At 48.5% G+C, this 19,147-nt stretch overlaps 1 protein-coding gene across 10 annotated transcripts in view; it reads left to right on the plus strand.

The window, feature by feature from the left end:
* Positions 1–19,147, plus strand: part of PTPN1 (protein tyrosine phosphatase non-receptor type 1) — a 68,125-nt gene that overhangs the window by 43,902 nt on the left and 5,076 nt on the right. For 8 of the 10 annotated variants that reach the window (XM_022597674.3, XM_089897062.1, XM_089897064.1 and 5 more), the window contains 7 exons: positions 1,420–1,510; positions 4,401–4,501; positions 7,257–7,355; positions 12,614–12,751; positions 16,585–16,794; positions 17,194–17,355; positions 17,728–17,951. In XM_022597674.3, coding sequence (XP_022453382.1) covers positions 1,420–1,510; positions 4,401–4,501; positions 7,257–7,355; positions 12,614–12,751; positions 16,585–16,794; positions 17,194–17,355; positions 17,728–17,951 — 1,025 coding nt within the window. The remainder of the gene's footprint in view (positions 1–1,419; positions 1,511–4,400; positions 4,502–7,256; positions 7,356–12,613; positions 12,752–16,584; positions 16,795–17,193; positions 17,356–17,727; positions 17,952–19,147) is intronic. The other 2 variants (XM_089897063.1, XM_089897069.1) reach the window with 2 other exon arrangements.

The raw sequence follows: 19,147 nt of genomic DNA on the forward strand, positions 1-19,147 counted from the left end.
TTGTATCAGAGGCTTTCTCTCCTCTGACATCTTGTAATCAGTGGTGTGTACATGATGAAGAATAGGGGCCTACAGGGTCTGCAGTGAGCTCTGAGCAGGTGTAAGGGGCTTATCAGCACAGATCTGGCCACTGGGCCTCTAGGTGCAGGTAGGCTGTTGTTTCCATACCCCTGTAATGGCATCTCTTGGTCTTTCCTCTTGTCTGCTCAGATCATCTAGAGAGCACTCTGCCCCCTGATTTACATCTTCCAGAAAATAAATCTCCAGATTTCTGCAGAGTTTTGAGGCAGCAGTCACCCAGCAGCACGGAAGGGGGCGGTGGGAGTGGAGATGCTGCTCCCCTTAGGCAGCTCTGCCCCGCTCCCCTGCAGTGAATCCCACCCCTCCTTCCAGAGAAGCACACTTTCTGTGCCTTTGGAAGGTTCTGTGGTGGAAATCATGATGGTTCTCTGCTTTCCCCACTGCTGGCTTGTAATTGAGCTTTCTCAGGCCTGCCAACCACTAATCAGTCTGATTTCCAGCTTCCAAAATTGTGTTGCTATTATCTGCTCTCCTGTTCTCTCACTGTGGGTTCGTCTTTTTTTTTTTTTTTTAAGTTGTAATAGACTATGCATAACATACATTTTACCATTGTAACCATTTTTAGGTGTACATTTTAGTGGCATTAAGTATATTCACATTGTTGGATGAGCTTTTCTTTTAATAATGTATAGTAAAATACAGACTTAAAGGAAAAGACTTTTAAATAGGATTATAGGGCTGTTGATTTAGGGGAGCAAAATTAGATGTGTGGGATCCACCTAGCAGGACGCGTAATGTGCATCTTCTGTTAGTCGAGGCACTTGCTCTTTCTGACAGTTTGGTGTAATGGGATTTGTTTACCATCTCCTAGGAAAGCATTTGGATAGTTTGTTGGCATAAAAGGGCATTTTATCTGCTCTTGATAACTGTAGCTTTACAAAACGTTACAGATGGAACTCCCAGGCCTGACTTGGAAGGCTCTCCAAGATCTGGCCTGTACCCACCTGTGTGCCCCAGGCCTGTTGTTCCTCCCACCGGCCCACTCACTGTTCCTGCATAAGACGTGAACTCCAGCCCCCGTGCCTTTGCTGTGCTGGGGGTTCCTGAGTGAAACGTGCCCACCCCCCCCCATCTTCCTGCCCTCTTCCACATCTTTCCAGCTCCCAGCCCCATGCCACTTCCTCCCACCCCAGTTGTCCTTCTCTTTTCCTCCCATGACCTTGGGCATGCCTCTGAATTAGCACCTTGCATTTCCCACACTGTGTGGCTCCCTTTGATGTCCGTTTCTGTGCTGGGTCTTCCTCAGTGCCCGGCGCAGGGCCCACGCTCAGTTAACTATCTAGATGAATTCCTGATGCCAGAGATTTCAAGAGAGAACTCTTTATCCTTTTTTTGTAGGATATCCGACACGAAGCCAGTGACTTCCCATGTAGAGTGGCCAAGCTTCCTAAGAACAAAAACCGAAACAGGTACAGAGATGTCAGTCCCTGTAAGTATTCACATCGCCGTTACTCTGCTTCCATTCAGCTGCAGGACCTCTCAGTCAGGACTCCTTTAGCCCCGGGGTTTGGTAATAAATTGATAGCAGTAAAGGTTTGTGACTTGATTGTTTCCTATAATAAAGGCATTAGAGACTTATAGTAATGGTTCATTTTTCCACCCTTGTAGAAGGGGTAAGGTTTCAGTTCCTGGAAAATTCAGCTAAGTTCAAAGCACTTTTTTTCCGCTTTGACTATTTTAATGATGAATCATTTTCCTACCAGCTGAAGCAGGGTATAGCAGGCATAATATAACCACTTCTGGGTGACTCAGCAAAAGTCTTATTAGACCCCGAGCATTGTATTGAACTGCTAACGATGCCCTGCGCAGGCATTAAAGGGTGGGAGCGGTTCACCCCCTCAACTAAAGCTGCAGTCAGCTCTGCTTGTTGACCCCGCCCCCTGCTGCCATCATCCTTCTTCAAGCTCTTTCCTGCCGTTAGCTCTCAGTGTGCCTGTTGGCATCCTCCTCTGCCTTCTGAGTAATTGGCTCTCAGTCCGCTGATATCTCGAAAGTAAATAACCAAATATGTTAGAATTTGTATAAAGTAACAAAACCTGGAGGGGAGTGAAGGACGTGAACTTTGCCACCTCCTCTAGGCCACAGAGAACCTTCTGGCTCACCTCCATATGGCCGTTGCCAATCAGTGAGGGCTGTGGCTGCCAGCAGCTCCCCCGGCACTGCTCTCTGCCAGGGACATTGAAGATGCAGCCGGTCAGTCCCCAGCCAGGCACTTCCCACCGGCCTGTCAAAGCTCACTGCCCTCCCGCCCTGAACTGTGCAGCGCCCAGGTCCCCGGCAGGGGCGCGAAGTCGGACCCCAGTTGGCACGGAGCAGTCTGCCTCCAACGGCTGCCACGGTCCCTGCCCCTCAGAGCTTTGTGGCCTTGGGCCGGCTGCCCCCTCCTCTGATCATCAGTCAAACAGGAGTCAACGCGGATCTCAGGATTGTGCGAAGATGAATAAAGTCACGTCAGCCGCTTAGTCCAGTGTCTCACTCGTGAATGTTGGCTGCGGGTGAGATGGTCACTAACTGAAGGTGCTCGCCAGGAACATCTGAAGCGCGGGTCTAGGTCAAGTGACACATGATTTCGCCCCAATGCCCAGTACCCTTGATTGAGCACGTCTAGGCTATGGCACCTCGTAGGCTTTATTTAAAAATAATACTAACAGCCTCTCCTCAGGTGATGCTGCTGTGAGGCCCTGGCCAGCCACCCTGAACTGGAAAGAACCATCACTGTCCGCACCTTTCACATGGTGTGGCCATGCCCATGGTCCCTAGCCTTTGCTGTACTTGCTCTGAATTAGGCAGTAATGTTGTCTTTAATATTCCTTTTCTACATTTTTGATCAAGGCTCATCTAAATGGTTTTATGAACCAGTTTTACAGAGAAAAAAAACCAGCATTTAAAATATTCTTCCAGAGACACAATTCCCAAACCTTTTCACCCTCACCCAATCTTACTCCTTATATTTTGCTTTTTCTCCCCTACCTCTACTCTTCAGTAGAAAAGGTGATTTTCTTTTAAGGTTATGGAGGAAGTGGGGAGAATGTTTCAAGGTGGAAGCTCTGGGGACTGGGTATTATCTTCCATTTGGCAGGTGAAAAACCCAGCACTCGGTGAGTAAGTTGTTTGCCCAGGGTCACCACCCAGTGCTGTTTGAATCCACTCACATAACCACCAGTGCCGGTCATAATTTTTTTTTGAGATTTCTTATCTCCATGACCCACTTAAATATTACCCAAGTATTTCAGTTTGTATTAACCCTCTATGATGAGAAACATTATTCCAAACAGTGGCTAATTTCCTAAAACATCTCTTTGGAATCCTTTCGAATAGGAAGCCCCAAACCACTTATCCCCATTAACTTTTCCTTTCCCACTGGGCAGGGGGAGAACTATTTATGGATGGTCACCTGAGTTTACCGTCCATTGTGTTGTACCAGAAATAAAAATACCCACCTGCTCTTGTTAGCTGCACTAGCAGGATAAGGAAGGTGGCCCTCAGGGAAACATGGCTTTTGTGACATAGTTATGGTAAAGGGGAAAAAAAGGGGGCTGTGCTTTTTCAGTAACCTGGGGCAGACCTTCCAAACACAAGCTTATTTTTAAAAACTCTTCTGCAAGTTACATTTAATAGACTTTCAGTGTTTTGGATTCAGAGTTTATTTTTTCCAGTTAAACTGTCTTTTAAGTGTCTTTGATCATGAGATTTATGTTATACTTGAACTTTGAAAAAAAAAACCTCGTATCAAGGAATTCAAGGTATGACTTTTCACACTGTTGTATACTTAAGCCACTTAATCTTTGAACCATTAGGCATAGGTGAGGTTGAGGTGTGATCATAAGTCTTACGTACTTAGCTCATTGTACCAACTAGAGCTCTGGGGACTGGGTGGAATTTTTGGTGGATTTTTTTTTCCCTTTTAAAGATTGAAGCCACTGTATTTTTTACCCTTTAAAAGTATATATTAGGCATCAGAGAACAGATCCCTTGACATCCCCTTTCCCCAGTCTTCCAAGTTGTGGGGACAGTAACAAATATCATAAGACGATATAGCCTAAAAACAGATTTCCCGAACAGGACATATTCTGTGTTTTAGTATAGTTTGCCTCTGTTGCTGTTTCATGTTAAGTTTCAAACACTTCCAAAAACCTTTCTGAAAATACTAGTCGTTCCCATATTGATAACTAATCTCAACTAAAACAGCTGGGCCTCAGCCAATGTGAACGCCCTGAGTGCCACCAACTCACCTTCTTGCTTTTCCCCATGGGGCACACTGCCTGTGTGGACATTTGGGTCCTCCAGGATTAACTTCTGAGTTCTGGTTTGCCTTTCAGTTGACCATAGTCGGATTAAACTTCATCAAGAAGATAACGACTATATCAATGCTAGTTTGATAAAAATGGAAGAAGCCCAAAGGAGTTACATTCTCACGCAGGTAAACGGATTGTTCGAATTTGACTCTAATGGTTTTTGCCTTACTTGATGTCAACGTAAGAGTTTCAGAGTGCTGTTGTCTACACCTCAAATAAAATCTGCCACATCTGTTTAGAAGATCAGGTTTTAAACAATCCAAAAAAGCAACAAGGAAGGAAAAAGTCTTCCTTCCGAGATTCAGTCTGGTCGTGACATGAATCTTTTCTGGGAAGTATGGCATTGCTGGGTTTACAGAAAACAGCAGTAAAATGCCAGAGTGGCCTGTGGTCTGTTGACAGAGGCAGCAGCTAGAGAAGAGCAGTACCTGTGTTGAGTCCATAAGTATTCGCCTCAGAGTGTCCAGTGCTGCTCGTGGAAATCTGAGAGGGTTAGCAATAGATGAGGAATCTATCCAGATGGCCATTCAGAATTCCTCTGCATGGTCCTCATTCTTGCGGGGGGTGGGGTGCATGGAGGGGGTAGATGATGTGAACAAACATGCACAACCACTTGAAACTCCCACTGGTTTTTGGCATCTTTATGGGAAAAAAAATCATAAAAGTGGTTTAATAACTGACCTTTTGTGAAACACGTACTGGTGTATGACCCGAAGACCATGGGTATCTGGGAAAGGGGATAAAGGAGTTTCTTTTTAAGTAATTTTCTCACGTCTTAATCTGTTACCTGTAAATTGGTCTAAACAGTCTAAGTTTCTCTCTCTTTTCTTAATCCTAAGTTTTGTTTTTTCATTGCGTATCAGTTTTTATCAGTAGTATATTGGGTTTGCGTTATAGGGTGATTGTGAACGTCATAGCTGTGCTTAATATTCGGAGACTAAAATGACAGTGAAACCAGAAAGTGCAGTGAAAAAATTCTGCTTTGGTGCAGGGCGTATCCCTGGTGGCCCTTCTAAACTGTCCCTTTTGTCCTGTCCCAGTTCCTTTCCGCACGTGACCACAGTTGGCCCTCGTGCCCCCAAGTCAGTGTATGGAACGTCAGTCCCCGGGCCCTCAGCGCATGGTGCACCTCTGGGGTGGGGATGAGAAGGAGCGAGACCTTGGTGGTGGCAGGCTGGTGGGAAGAGGTTGAGGCAAAAGTGGCTTCTTGGGAACTTCTCTTTTTAGAAGTAGTCAAGTTTCTTACTTCCTAATTTCAGCCATTCAGCTTTGGTGTGGGGTCAGGAAGCCCAAAGCAAAGATAGGGTCTGTAAAGTCACATGGAGTGTTAGGAAATCACCATGGAAACTTCTACACCGCTGTTCTCCCCACCCCCATGCCCTAGCGCTTCCTTGGCACATCTGAAGGTCTGTCTGTTTGTCAGGTTGTACCATGGTTATATCCAACTGCTTACATGGTCTTCCTCTGCCCTGAGCTTTACATACGGGATTGAAGCAGCCTGACCCCAAAGTTACATCCCTAGACAATATGACTGAAATATTTTTTAAAGCATAGAGAATAATGTCACAGATGCTGGCCTTCATGTCCATCTTCAAGTGTTGGCTGAGTTTGGCGTGTATCCTTTCAGATCTTACAGGATTTTTAATCCCTCAGACCCATTCTAAACTGGGGTGAAGTATGGGGGCAGGGGAGTAACAAGAGCCACCGCTATGGGGACCTGGCAATAGGGTCCTCGTGCCCAGCCATGGGACCCCTGATTCCTGCCTTCCTGGAGCCGTTTTTCTGTCAGTTGGCTGGAAGGGGTTACCATGGAATCCGCTATTGTCTGAGACTCTAAGGAGCCAGGATTTGTCAGGTTTAGGCAGCAAATCCCAGATAAGTTCAGGGAAGGAAGCGAGAGGGCACTGAGGGCTCCGTGGTCGAGGGAAGCGCGGTGAGACTTAAAGGGAAAAGATGTAAAGACTGAGGAGATTTTGGATGAAAGTGAATGGAAACCATTTTAGAAGAAGTGGTGCTGGCCAGAGGAGGTGACATGCTCTGTCGTGCAGGTGATAGGTGATGTCCCTTCCAGGCAGCACTAAAAATTGAGGCAAACTCGAGGCATTCATACCCTATATCCAGTAAACATCTGTGCCGATTGCCAGGGGGGCTGGAGTGAGACAGGCCCCGCTGCTCAGCAGGCACCCCTACCCCCCATGCCTCGGTGACACCATACCCCTTGGGCCACCCGCCTGACCATTTGTGTGTCCACATCTCATGTTCCTTGGTCCAAGGATGAAGGCTGTCTGTGGTCAGGTTAACCATTATTAATAGTAATAATAATTGTACATTTTATTGGGTGTTTACTGTATTCCAGGTACTGTGGTAAGGCCTAATAAGTATTGATATATGAACATAGTTAATTTTCACAACCCTGTGAATAGGTGGAGAAACTGAGGCAAGGAGAGGTGGGGTGACTTGTCCGAGGTCACACAGATAGTAAGTGATTGGAGCTGGGACCAAGCCGTCGGAAGCGTCCCTGTGACCCCTTCCCCACACTGCCTCTCCCTTGCAGCCAGTTTTATTCGCTATACCACCCGCCCTAAGGCATGGTTCTCAGTGGAGCCCCTCAGCTGGCCAGCCCACACCAGAAAGCAGAGTCTGTGTTTTCTCTCCTCCATCGCTCAGCTCTGAACCAGCCCTGAGGTGCAGAAATGACCTTTCACCGCGTGGTAGGAAATAGAATTGTGGTTACCACTAGGCAGGGAGAGGCGGGTCCCTGTCCCAGCCATGGCCACCACACTGCCTGAGGGCCCTGTCATTCACTCACCGCCAGCAGTGAGCTTGCACTGGAACGTGTTTGTGTGTAAAATGCATACACTGTGCATTGTGTGTTTGCAGGGCCCTTTGCCCAATACCTGCGGTCACTTTTGGGAGATGGTGTGGGAGCAGAAAAGCAGGGGCGTTGTCATGCTCAACAGAGTGATGGAGAAAGGCTCGGTAAGTCATAGATTGATCCACTGTTTGCATCGCTGCCCGTGTGGATGCCAGTCCACAAAGTCGACATCTGTCCGTGTTTGTTTCCTTGAGTTGCTTTTCTATTTCTATTAGAAAAACATAAAGAAGCAGTATACAAATACATGTTTATTGTAAACAAGTCAGATATGTAGGTGAATTTAAAAGAGTGAAACAAGTCAAACTGCCCTTGACCTATTCTCCACCCTGCCCCCATCAGTCAGTCTCTCCATTGTGTGATGCATGTGTCCTGCTTTCCTCTCACCTCTCAGTCTCTCTCCTGCTTCGTGTGCTGCTGTGCTTGCCTTGTGGAGCTGTGTAAGCAGAGTTTTATTTTGAAAAGCAAGTTCCTACTGTATCTTCATCATATTTGCTTTTTCTGGCTGGTAATAAAAGCATGCCTCTCCGCACCTGAGCTGTGGGAGCAGCTGGACCCTGGGTTCGCCTCCGTAAAATCCCCAGACGCTTGGCTCCTGGCCACACCTCTTTAGTGTGGACGTTGTCTGCTTGTGCTTCACTTCAGGGTGTGTGTTCCTTTCTTCCAAGTTCTTTGCAACGTGGACTCGAGGTGTGCGTTTGTTCAGGCCACCTCCTGCCCCTCGACGGCTCTCCTCAGTCTCTCCTGCGTCCTGTATCCCGAATGGTCTTTCTAAAGCAAGTCTCACCACACCTCTTCACAGCTGAAACTCTTCTGGGGCTCCCCCTGCCTCCCAGCTATGCATAATGTGGCTACTGGACCGGGTATGGTTGGGCCCCAGTTAACCTGGACCCCCAGCCCCGCCTTCCATCTCCAGACTCCAGCCAGGACAAACGTTTATTTATTTTATTAAATTGTTCTTTTTTTTAAGTTTCTTGCCAGTTCTCTGGGCTAATGATCAGAATCACACTTGCCCCACTTCCCGGCATCCCACGTTGCTTCCCTTGGGGCCGCGGTGGCTGTGCTCTCCCTCCCCACGCGTCTTTGAAGTAGGGAATAGATGCCGTATCCCCGCCCCCCTGGCTCCCGCCTGCTTCCCGCGACACTCACGGCCAGCACCAGACACTCACGGCCAGCACCAGACACTCGCAGCGAGCACCAGCACTGCCGGGGCTTCGCAGCCTCAGAGGTGGAGGCCCCGGGAGGAGGTGGGCTGAGGAGCACGGAGACCGGGAGGAGCGTGTGGCCCAGGCCCGGTCAGGTGCTGGCACTGCTCTCTGGGGCTCAGCGGGGGCACTGCTGTCGCAGTGTCAGGATGCGGCCTGTGGCTTGCCAGGAGAACATGAAGGCTCCGGAGACGCCACCCCTCTGAAGAAAGCACAGTCGTGGCCCTAAAGGGAAAAAATACAAGCGCAAAGAAGTAACACATCAAAGGAAACGTGAGCGGTGAAAACCTAAAGCAGTAAAGCACTCGCCACAAAGCCTCTTCCCTCCCGCACCCGGAAAGGAACGGTCTTGGTTACAACAAATGGCCTTCGTACGACGGCACATGTTTAAAATCATATTTTTGCCTCTGCCTCCTTTTCTTGAAAGAGAGTATTTATTCGCTCCGCACTCACAGGTGTAAAGAGCTTACCTGAGCGTCCAGTTGATGCAGTAATGCTTCTTGTCTTAGAAAAAAATGTTTACAGTGAGTGGTTTTTGATTTTCTCTGTAGTGGCTTGATTAATAAAATGTGAAGTTGCAAATGTGAAGCAAACCCTCACCCATCACCACTCTTGTCAGCAGTTTTGAGTAAAGAAACAAAACACGAGGTTCCCGCAATACATGCACTCCTCAATGAGAAGTGAAGCACGGTGGCTGGTGCAGGTGCTGAGCACAGATGACCCTTCGGGGTCTTCCAGCCTCATCGCTGCTGACGTTTGGGCCGGATCGCTCTCTGTCTTGGGGGGCCGGCCTGTGCGTTGGAGGGTGTTTAGCAGGATCCCTGGTCTCTGCCCACTGGATGCCAGTGTCACCCCCACCCCAGGTTGAAGCCATCAGAAATGTCCCCAGACATTGTCCAGTGTCCCCTGGGAGGCAGAATTGCCCTCAGTTGAGAAACACTCTGTAGTCGTATGGAGGGTTGAGAATTTTAAATCATGACTTATTTTAAAATCATCAGATATGGTAGCATTTGCCTTTTATTTGTTACTAAAAGTTCAGATGAAACCTCTTTGCTATTTGCACGCGGTTTGCTTTAGCTACTGTTGCCACAGGACACAAGGAGTGGTGGCCCTGTACTGCAGTCACGTTTGTCACCAGGCCCTGCTCTTGGTTGTCGCCCACCCAAGGCCGAACGTAAATGGACCACAGATCCACTGTGACAACCTTTCCCCTTGGACTGCTATGTTGGCCATTAAAAGAACAACAACAAAAAAAACTAGTTGGTTTTTATTGTAGTTTACTGTGATGATGTGACAGTAGTCCCTGTTTTCCTTTGCAGCTCTTCTTTTTACTGTGGGCCTTTTGGGCCTGCAGATTGGCATGGAAAGCAACGTATGGTTTATGGTTCTTAAAGTTTTCTTGGGATAAACATTTTTAATTCAGCCTCAACGTTATCACCCCATAAGGGCTGACTGGGGAAAATTATAAGAAATTGCATTGTCTTGTTTGCTCAACTAATCTAATTATAACTTCTCCACACAGCCCGTGGTGAAAACCAGCTTGCAGAGCGTTTCCATGTAATGCATATTTGTTTTCTGGTTTCCTTCTTTCACCAAACAGTGGTAGATGTTCTTCCTGTATTTTTGGCAGACCTGCCTGTTACCCTTTTGGGACCCTGTGCTCCCTGGAAAACCATTGTGGAGAAGATGATCGTGTGTGTTAGACTAAGGTCATCCAAATGGCCAAAGTTCTCATTCATTCAGTTTAAAAACTGAGTTTAGACATGATGGGACAGAGTGCATGTGTGTAGGGGCCGGGCTTGTTGTTGTCTAGGCAGGGGAAGTAGCAAAGCCATGTTCAACCAGAAACATCGCCCATATCTCTCCCCTGAAATCCCTACTAAAGATGCTGTTTGATTTCAAGTGCTTTCAGGCCCGAGACACTAGGTTTTGTATCATAGGTGCTTTAGACTTTGTGCAGCTCTCTCATACTCTGCTTTTAGTTCTCTGTGTTCATTCTTCTTTCAGCCAAATCACCCATCACAGGGTCACCCCAGATGACTTTCATGGATTTTTCTCAAGATGGCGTAGCTCTTTGTTTTAGATGGACCCAAGCAAGGACTCTCTCACACCCGCCTTCATGGTGGTAACAGCAGGTATGACAGATGCCAGTACTTTGGCACTGCCATGTGGCTGTTTGGTGCCAACCCAAGACATGCCTCAATTTTAACCCTGAAGAAGGACTGCTTTCTAATAAAATAAATCGCCTTTTCCGGTCACTATGTATCAACTAAACAGGATAACAGGAAGTAGTTGATATTGTGCTTATTTTGTTTTGTTCTGTTGCATATGTTTACAATAAAAATTTCTACAGGAAATGACAGAGAGCAGACCGTGGCATGTTGCTATAGATGCCTAAGAGTTCTTTTAAGAACTCCTATTTTTTAAATAAGTATTGACACTTAGTGTGTGCCAGAATTCCTCAGCTGTAGAGTTCCAAAGTCTTGCTCTTTACCCAGATTACAGAGATTTGTAAGGCTTTATATTTGCTTTTGAAAGTGAGTGCTTGCTGTGTGGACGCGAGGTTGAAAAGACTTGCCTTTCCTGCCCATGAGGCATGAAAACATTGGCCTCTTCTTTGGTAGCAACTCGCCATTCTGCATTTCTGCTTCTTTGCTTTACTCTTGGTCTGCTCACTGAATTGGGTGCCCACTCCAGCACACGTGGTTTTGGACCTACCAGGGCAGTCTGTTTCTGGAGTCTCAAGGCATTACACAGGTCTAATGATTTGAAGTGTGGGAATGAATGCATCCTTTAAGCGTCTCCTGAAGTCTTGCTGTCATCTGCCTCACCCACTTTGGCTAAGCATGGGATCGTGCCATGCCATTGATGCTTCTGTGTCCTGAGTGGCAGGATCTCTTTGGTGCTGACAGATGGGCTCTGTTCCAGGGGTTCATCTTTGGTGCTCATCACTGGTGCAGGGAGGGTGAAACTGGCCAAAACTTTAAAACAGGCCAGTGTCCAGGCTCTTATTGGCCTTCTGTTCGGGAACCATAAAGTTTGATGCTGTGTTGGCATCTCAGTGTGGTGTTTCTTAATTTGTTTCCCTCCCTTTTTTCTGTTGCTTTGGTTTTCATTAAAGCAGGACCGATGGGCTTTTGTTGTTCTGTCTTCAGCCTCTTCAAGAGCCTCCTGGCTCCTCTGAGTCAATGCATGTTGAATTACAAGGGTCTTGAACTTGTACCATTTCCCAAAGAGCTGTTTACACACACTGATATTTCATTTGCTGAAAGTCTTACCACCTTTGAGGGTCCCTCTGTCTGGGGACATATGTCGGTTCCTCTGGCTTATGGACCTGGCAGCTTAGCCCCCATCTACCTGCTGTTCTTATCCAGAACAGTCATCAGCAACCAGAAATGTCTGGCGTAGAAACTTGGCTCAAGCAAAGCATGCCACTAAATTTGACTCAGATTTTCTTTCTTGAACTCTAAATGAAACCAAATCTTCGGGAGTTTGCTTGCTATAAGGAAAATGTTAATGAGCTACGTTTAAATCAAGAGCATCAAGTAGTTTCTAAAATTTTTAAACTACAACAAGGGATTTTTCTGAACTGAACCGAACCAGAATGAAAGGGTGGGGTGGGGCAGTGGGTGATCCCCAGCCTTGGAGGACCCCTCTGCAAACCTTCTCGATTCTGGTTTGCATTTGATTACAGCCCTTCAAGCTTTTTACGGTGTTTCACGTGGTCTCTTCTAGCCTTGGTTATCGTCCCCAGGGTAGGGAGTCTGCGCTATGCCGAGAGCACCCATCAGGTGCACCCATCAGATAACCTTTGAAATGGCTACATAAAGTAGTTCATGAGAGACTAAACCTTGTGTGCCATCTCGCTTCCTTCATGGGTGATAGGGAGATGATCAGACCCCTGGAACACTTCGCTATGTGGAAAACCGGGGCAGCTGGGTTTGGAAGTGCAAGTCCTGTCTGCCCGACTAGTCCTGGTCTAGATCTTCACAGATCCCTCCCCATCTCCTCTGGAGGCAGGCAGGTTACATTGATGGCGACCTCCAAGGTCAGAAAACCCTGGGTCTTTGGGTTATCATAAAGCTCGTGGACGGTACTTCAGACCTCCATAGGAAGACAGTCAGTTGCTCACAATAATTCAGTGTTATTTTCTCCCCTAGTTAAAATGTGCACAGTACTGGCCACAAAAAGAAGAAGAAGAAATGATCTTTGAAGACACAAATTTGAAATTGACATTGATCTCTGAAGATATTAAGTCATATTACACAGTACGACAACTAGAATTGGAAAACCTCACAGTGAGTATGGCATGCGCTTAAGTACTTCAGACAGTTACTGGTTGAGATGTCTTTTCACTTGGGTGATACTACTGAACACCATTTGTTTATGCCAGTGGTTTTCTGTGCTCTGAGCAAGAAGTAGTTTTAGCACTATGGTGAGTAGAGCTTACCTGCTTACTTACCGGGTGACCAGAGGTGCCTGGGGGTGGGTCTCACCTGCCTCCTTCCCCACAGAGCTCTCTCCCAACACAAGTTAACACCAGTTCTTAGGGAAAAGGGAGTTCTGACCTAAACCTTACCTGTTCCTGCTCCTGCCTTTGCAACTGCAGAGGGACTAAAGTGATGGCCTGTGAGTTAAATACCAGCAGAGCACGTGGGCCTCTCTTGTGGTCCACAGTCTCTTTAGTCTGAAGTGAGGGAAGAAGGGCCCTCCAGGGCTGACTTCCAGTTCATAGTCAGTGAAAGTTTTCTAGATGAAGTCTTGGGCTTGTTTGTGTGGGGAGAATTAATTAATTAATTAATTTAAATAAATTTATTTATCTCATTTATTTTACTTTTGGCTGCGTTGGGTCTTCATTGCTGTGCGCGGGCTTTCTCTAGTTGCGGCGAGCGGAGGCTACTCTTTGTTGCGGAGCATGGGCTCTAGGTGCGCGGGCTTCAGTAGTTGTGGCTCGTGGGCTCCAGAGCACAGGCTCAGTAGTTGTGGCACGTGGGCTCAGTAGTTGTGGCGCATGGGCTTAGTTGCTCCACAGCATGTGGGATTTTCCCGGACCAGGGCTCAAACCCGTGTCCCCTGCCTTGGCAGGCGGATTGTTAACCACTGCGCCACCAGGGAAGCCCATGTGTGGGGAGAATTTGTAACACCACCTGCCAGCTATCATTAAATGATGGTCTTAGAATACGTCTGGGCAGTGTGCTAGAAGCGGCATCACGGAAGACCCTGCCCTCGGGGAGGCTGAATGATCCGCCCGGAGCCATCACTCTGGGGAACCATGCCTGTGGGAACAGTGGAAGGAAGCTGATGGCAGCTCCTGGGGACACCCTCAAACACGGTCAGCCACTGCCTCCTGGAATCAGACTGCCTCGGGTTGATTCCTGGCCCCAGCATATCAAATTGTCAGACTTCAGGCAAAGGGCACCGTTCTCACCGCGTCTATGTCTGCCCCCGTCAGATAGGGTTTTTGAAAGCCTTCCAGAAGGTGGTCCGTGTGCAGTGTGAGAGCAGCACAGGCTCAGAGCACGTGCCGGGAAGGGTTCGCAGGTTCTGTGGGGTCGAAGGAACGTGGATTTATCTGGGGGCAGTGGGACTGGTGTTGGGGCTTGCGGGCCGGGGCTGAAGAGGAGGGATCTGCCCCTGGATTCTATTTGCATCTTAGTTTTCAGTTTACTGCTTTATAGTCACCGTGACGCCTGGGGTGGGATTAATACTCGAAGTAATATCGAGAACTTAGCGCAGGTGACTGGAAGTGGAGAAGAGGTTAAAATCCCGTGGCTCTGGAGGAATGCAGCTGCGCAGTGGGTCCAGCTCCCCCTGCTGCCTCCTGTGCGCTAGCGCTGGAGCCCCAAGCCCGGCCATAGCCCCATGCAGGCTCTCGGGGTGTGATTTATGGAGGGGTTTGATACGGAGGATTTTCAGCAATAATGTTGGCAGTGGGTTGGTATGTGCCTGGAGGATTATGTGGTAGACTTTTTTAATGCTTTTGAGCGTTTGCAAGCCTGACATTGCAAGTGACTTCCGGTAAACTCTTGAGAAAATTTCCTTTGCTTGTTGAGGGAAACAGAATTTGGACAGAGCAGAAGAGGTTTGTGCTGTTTGCGTGGCAGAGCAGAGGCAGCAGCTTGGAGGTTTGGGGGAGATCTGTTTGCTCCAAACAGACGTGGTTTTGAAAAAGTCTTTTGTCAGACGTGTACCTGGCCGAGCACACGTCTGGAATGAATTCCTTGAGAAAGAGGTGGGCAGGCGTGAGGGAGGGAGTAAACAGAAGGTAACCCACACCTTTTTAAGAATTAAAAGAAGGAACTTGCTTTTGGCATGTTTTCTTATTCCTTTTTTTTTTTTTATTTTTTTTTTTATTTTTTTTGGCGGTACGCGGGCCTCTCACTGTTGCGGCCTCTCCCGTTGCAGAGCACAGGCTCCGGACGCGCAGGCTCAGCGGCCATGGCTTTACGGGCCCAGCTGCTCTGCGGCATGCGGGATCTTCCCGGACCGGGACACGAACCGGCGTCCCCTGCATTGGCAGGCGGACTCTCAACCACTGCGCCACCAGGGAAGCCCTTCCTGTTCCATTTTTTAAAAAATCTATTTTTAAGTGCTTTTCTGTTCCAAAAAAAATAGAAGACACATTTCTCTTTTAAGCCATTAAAGGATATAAGGAGATCATTTTCTAGGGAGGAAAGTATGGAATTGTTTGGTGTGGTTCTATAAGTTATCCTAATGTCATAAGCAGATTTTTTCCAGTTCTGCAGAAAGATACCAGTGTGTGTAATAGCTGGTGCAGGGCGACACGTGTGTGCTCTCTGCTGATGTTAGGTCCTTGCTGTTTTTGTGGGTCCTTTTCACACGTTTTCATCACACTAGGGTCAGAGAAGGTTGCTGTAACTAAGCTGTGAGCATTGGGAGGGCAGGGCGCGGGGTCATTACCTCATCGTGCCGGGCACACAGGAGGCACGTTATGGACATTTGCCAAACGAAGGGAGACATTGTCAGTCAGCGGGTCTTTGGCCCAAAGCGTTTCACCATCAGCCGCTGTCCAGGTAACCTAGGCACTGGCTTGGCCCTTTGCGCTGCGCAGCTGGGGTGGTTCCTGTCTGCAGGCCTTACTTCCCCTGTGACTGGCTCCCATTGCTGTGGGCTCTTACCTTAGTATAATCTGGGTGCTCTCCTCAGCAAGGACTACATTTAGATCATTGCTCCTGGCGACCAGTTGTCCGCCCTGGGAGCGGAGCCTCAGAGGCTCAGAGGAAGGAGCGGAGCTGGAAACAGCACCAGAGGCCGTTCTTTCTGTTCCACAGCGAGCAGATTGGGCTAGGAGACAAGGGCCAGGGTCCTCCTTTCAAGAGCTCCTGCAGCGGGCTCTGGAGTCAAGCAAGCTTAGATTTAAACTCCTGCTCGCCCACTTAATGGAGGGTTAGCTGCCAAGCCTCAGTCTTCTGATCTGGAAAATGGGAGTAACGGGACTACGTGCCTCGAGGGATTGCTGTGAGAACCCAGTGAGCTCTCGTGCCCACGCTGGAACGCGGTAAGCGCTCCGCTTGTGGGGCCAGTGCAGCTGGTCTTGTCAGCATCCTCCTCCTCATCGTGGACCGTCTGTTCAGCTGGATATTGAGCCACACGTGGGAGCCTCCTGTCTTTGGAGACTGAGTTGGTAACTTTTTTCTGTAAAATGACAATTCTCTGAGGCATCCAGATAGTCCTGTAAGGAAAGCCCCGAGTTTCCCAGAGCTGGTGCCCCACACGTGCAGTTACATTTCCACTCTTTCATGTGAAACCCCGAGGCCTTTGATGACAAGATTGCTGTGGGTGGCAGCGAAGCATCATTTTGAGTTGTGGGGCGGATAGAAATCGGTTGTAATCATGAAGACGGCAGAAGTGAGAGGAACATTGGAGACAAGGGCTCTTGTGGGCAAGACTGTTCCATCCTAAAGGAGGGGCAGTTGAAGCAGGAGCAACCTGGGGTCCACTCGGGGCTTGGTATTTGTTCACTGGGTTTGTGGACCCAGGGAGAAAAATCTGAGAGTTAAGGCTACTCTTGGAGTTAGGTGGGTGGAAAGGCACTTCATGCTTACTTGGAATTAATGATTTCTGTACAGGTGATTCTCTTAGAATCGTCATGAGTATATTTCTCTTCCAGTCTCAAGAAACTCGAGAGATCTTGCATTTCCATTATACCACGTGGCCTGACTTTGGAGTCCCTGAATCGCCAGCCTCGTTTCTGAACTTTCTTTTCAAAGTCCGCGAGTCGGGGTCGCTCAGCATGGAGTACGGCCCCATTGTGGTGCACTGCAGTGCTGGCATTGGCAGATCGGGGACCTTCTGTCTGGCTGACACCTGCCTCTTGCTGGTAAGAAGGCCCTTAAATACCCCGAGAAGAGAAGGGAGCACATTTTAACCTCCAGTCTGGCCCAGCCACAGCTTCTCTGTTAACTGTCTCTGCAATAAACTAGCTTTGCTCTTCACTTTTTAATAGCTTCCTTCCCATGAAAGGAGCTTTACCCTAAATAGCTTCGTTTGAAGGGAGGCCCTTAATTTTAATGTGGAAGCCAGGAAGATCCAGAGAATCCCCTTCCCTCTCATTTTGCCCCTGTGCTCAAATGGTCCCAATTTTGCCACATTTTCTAGAATTCTGCCTTCCTCGCTATGACTTTTCCTGAATAGGAACTGGCATGCTCCAGGACATATACAGTCACATTGTACTTGAGGCTCGGACCTCACTGAGCTGTGTCTCCTCTCTGGCTTTCAGATGGACAAAAGGAAAGACCCTTCTTCTGTTGATATCAAGAAAGTTCTGTTAGAAATGCGGAAATTTCGGATGGGACTGATCCAGACAGCAGACCAGCTCCGTTTCTCCTACCTGGCTGTGATCGAAGGCGCCAAGTTCATCATGGGAGACTCTTCAGTACAGGTCAGCAGTGCTTTTGCTTTAATCCAGGTGTGTTGGTTTTAAATTTTTGCCTGTAAAGAAGGAGGCTGTTCATTGTAAACGTTGAAACAGTATCCTGGGTCAGAGGAAATAGCTAGGCTTCGTGTTTAAATAGCTAAAAAGTTGTGGAAGGTTTCACCATGTTCCAATTTCTGCCTTTGAAGTGCTCACATAGAGATCATTAATAGGGAGAATAGACTTTATTTTCATAAGATCTCATCTTCCAAGGACATGGCTGGAGACCCGAGAAGCTGAGAGGGCCCCTCACCTCTGCTCACTTAGAGGGGAGCAGGTTTCCTGACAGATCAGCCAAATGTGAAATCTCACGGGACTTCCTCTTGCTGCTTTTTCAAGGAACAATGGAAAGAGCTCTCCCACGAGGACCTGGAGCCTCCACCCGAGCACATCCCCCCACCTCCCCGGCCTCCCAAACGAATCCTGGAGCCACACAATGGGAAGTGCAAGGAGTTCTTCGCAAACCACCAGTGGGTGACAGCTGAGACTGAGGAGGTTAAAGAAGACGGCCCCGTCAAGGAAGAAACCAGAACCCTCTTAAACGCCCCCTGCAGCCTGGAAAGGTAATGTGAGAGGCTCCTGGCTTACTGGGGGCGAGGGGAAATGGCCTTCTCTTCCAGAAATACATATTGATATTGAAACCCTGTGGACCCAGCCTCCTCTTGGCAAACGGTGCTTCTGTGTTCTTGAGGAACAGGCCCCTGGACCGTCCCTGCTCCTCCCCCAGCTGGAGGAGCCTCTGACTGAGCCACAGGTTGGCCCGGGGAAGTGACTGACTTTAGCGGGGATCTAGCACCACCTGGTGGTGCTTGTTGGAATCAGGGGTCTGGTGCGACTGATCAGGTCTTCCAGCCCGGTGATGACAGCGACAGAAGACAGAAGCCTGCCCTGGACTTCAGGCCGGTCCTGAAACTGATATCCAGGCTTGGCCACGTACCTTCAGCCCCCAGAATGGTCTTGGGGTACTTAACCTTTTCATGTAGTCTTTTTTTTTTAAGATTTGTTTATTGTTTATTTATTTATTTTTGGCTGCATTGGGTCTTAGTTGTGGCACGCGGGATCCTCGTTGAGGTGTGTGGGCTCCTCTCTAGTTGTGGCGTGCGGGTTTCCTCTTCTCTAGTTCTGGCGCGCAGGCTCCAGGGCACGCGGGCTCTAGTTGAGGTGCGAGAGCTCAGTAGTTGTGGCGTGTGGGCTTAGTTGCCCCGCAGCATGTCGGATCTTAGTTGCCTCACCAGGGATCGAACCCGCATCCCCTGCATTGTAAGGCGGATTCTTTACCACTGGACCACCAGGGAAGTCCCCCTTTTCATGTGGTCTTGATTGAGTTGATTGCCGTTTTGCTTCCTTACAGTTTGACAAAGATTACTGAGCACCTACTGATGCATGTGAAACCCCAAGATAACTAGACTGGGGCCCCTGGTCTGTGTTCTAGACCATCTTACTGGCAAGGGAGCAGTAGATTGTGGTGGTGGCCCATGGACAGGGATGTGATGGAGGTGCACGCTGAGGGGGTCAGCCTTAGAGAGGAGACACCCAACCTTCCCTGGGTGGTCAAGGAAGGCTGCCAGCAGGAGGTGGCATCGTGCACAAGCTTGAAGGATGAACGGGGGTTAGCCCGAGCCTGAGACCGTGGAGGCAGTGCCCTTGGTGCCTGCATTTTTGGAGGGCAGTTTAAGATTGGTGCACACTTTGACCCCACGTTTGTCTACACCTAGAAACTCAGCCAGCAGGAGTTCTCAAGCAGGTGTGCAGAGATGTA

Source organism: Delphinapterus leucas, chromosome 15 (assembly GCF_059928025.1).
Source record: "Delphinapterus leucas isolate spDelLeu-1000000601 "Yukka" chromosome 15, BTC_Dleu_Yukka2, whole genome shotgun sequence".
Classification (NCBI taxonomy): Eukaryota; Metazoa; Chordata; class Mammalia; order Artiodactyla; family Monodontidae; genus Delphinapterus; species Delphinapterus leucas.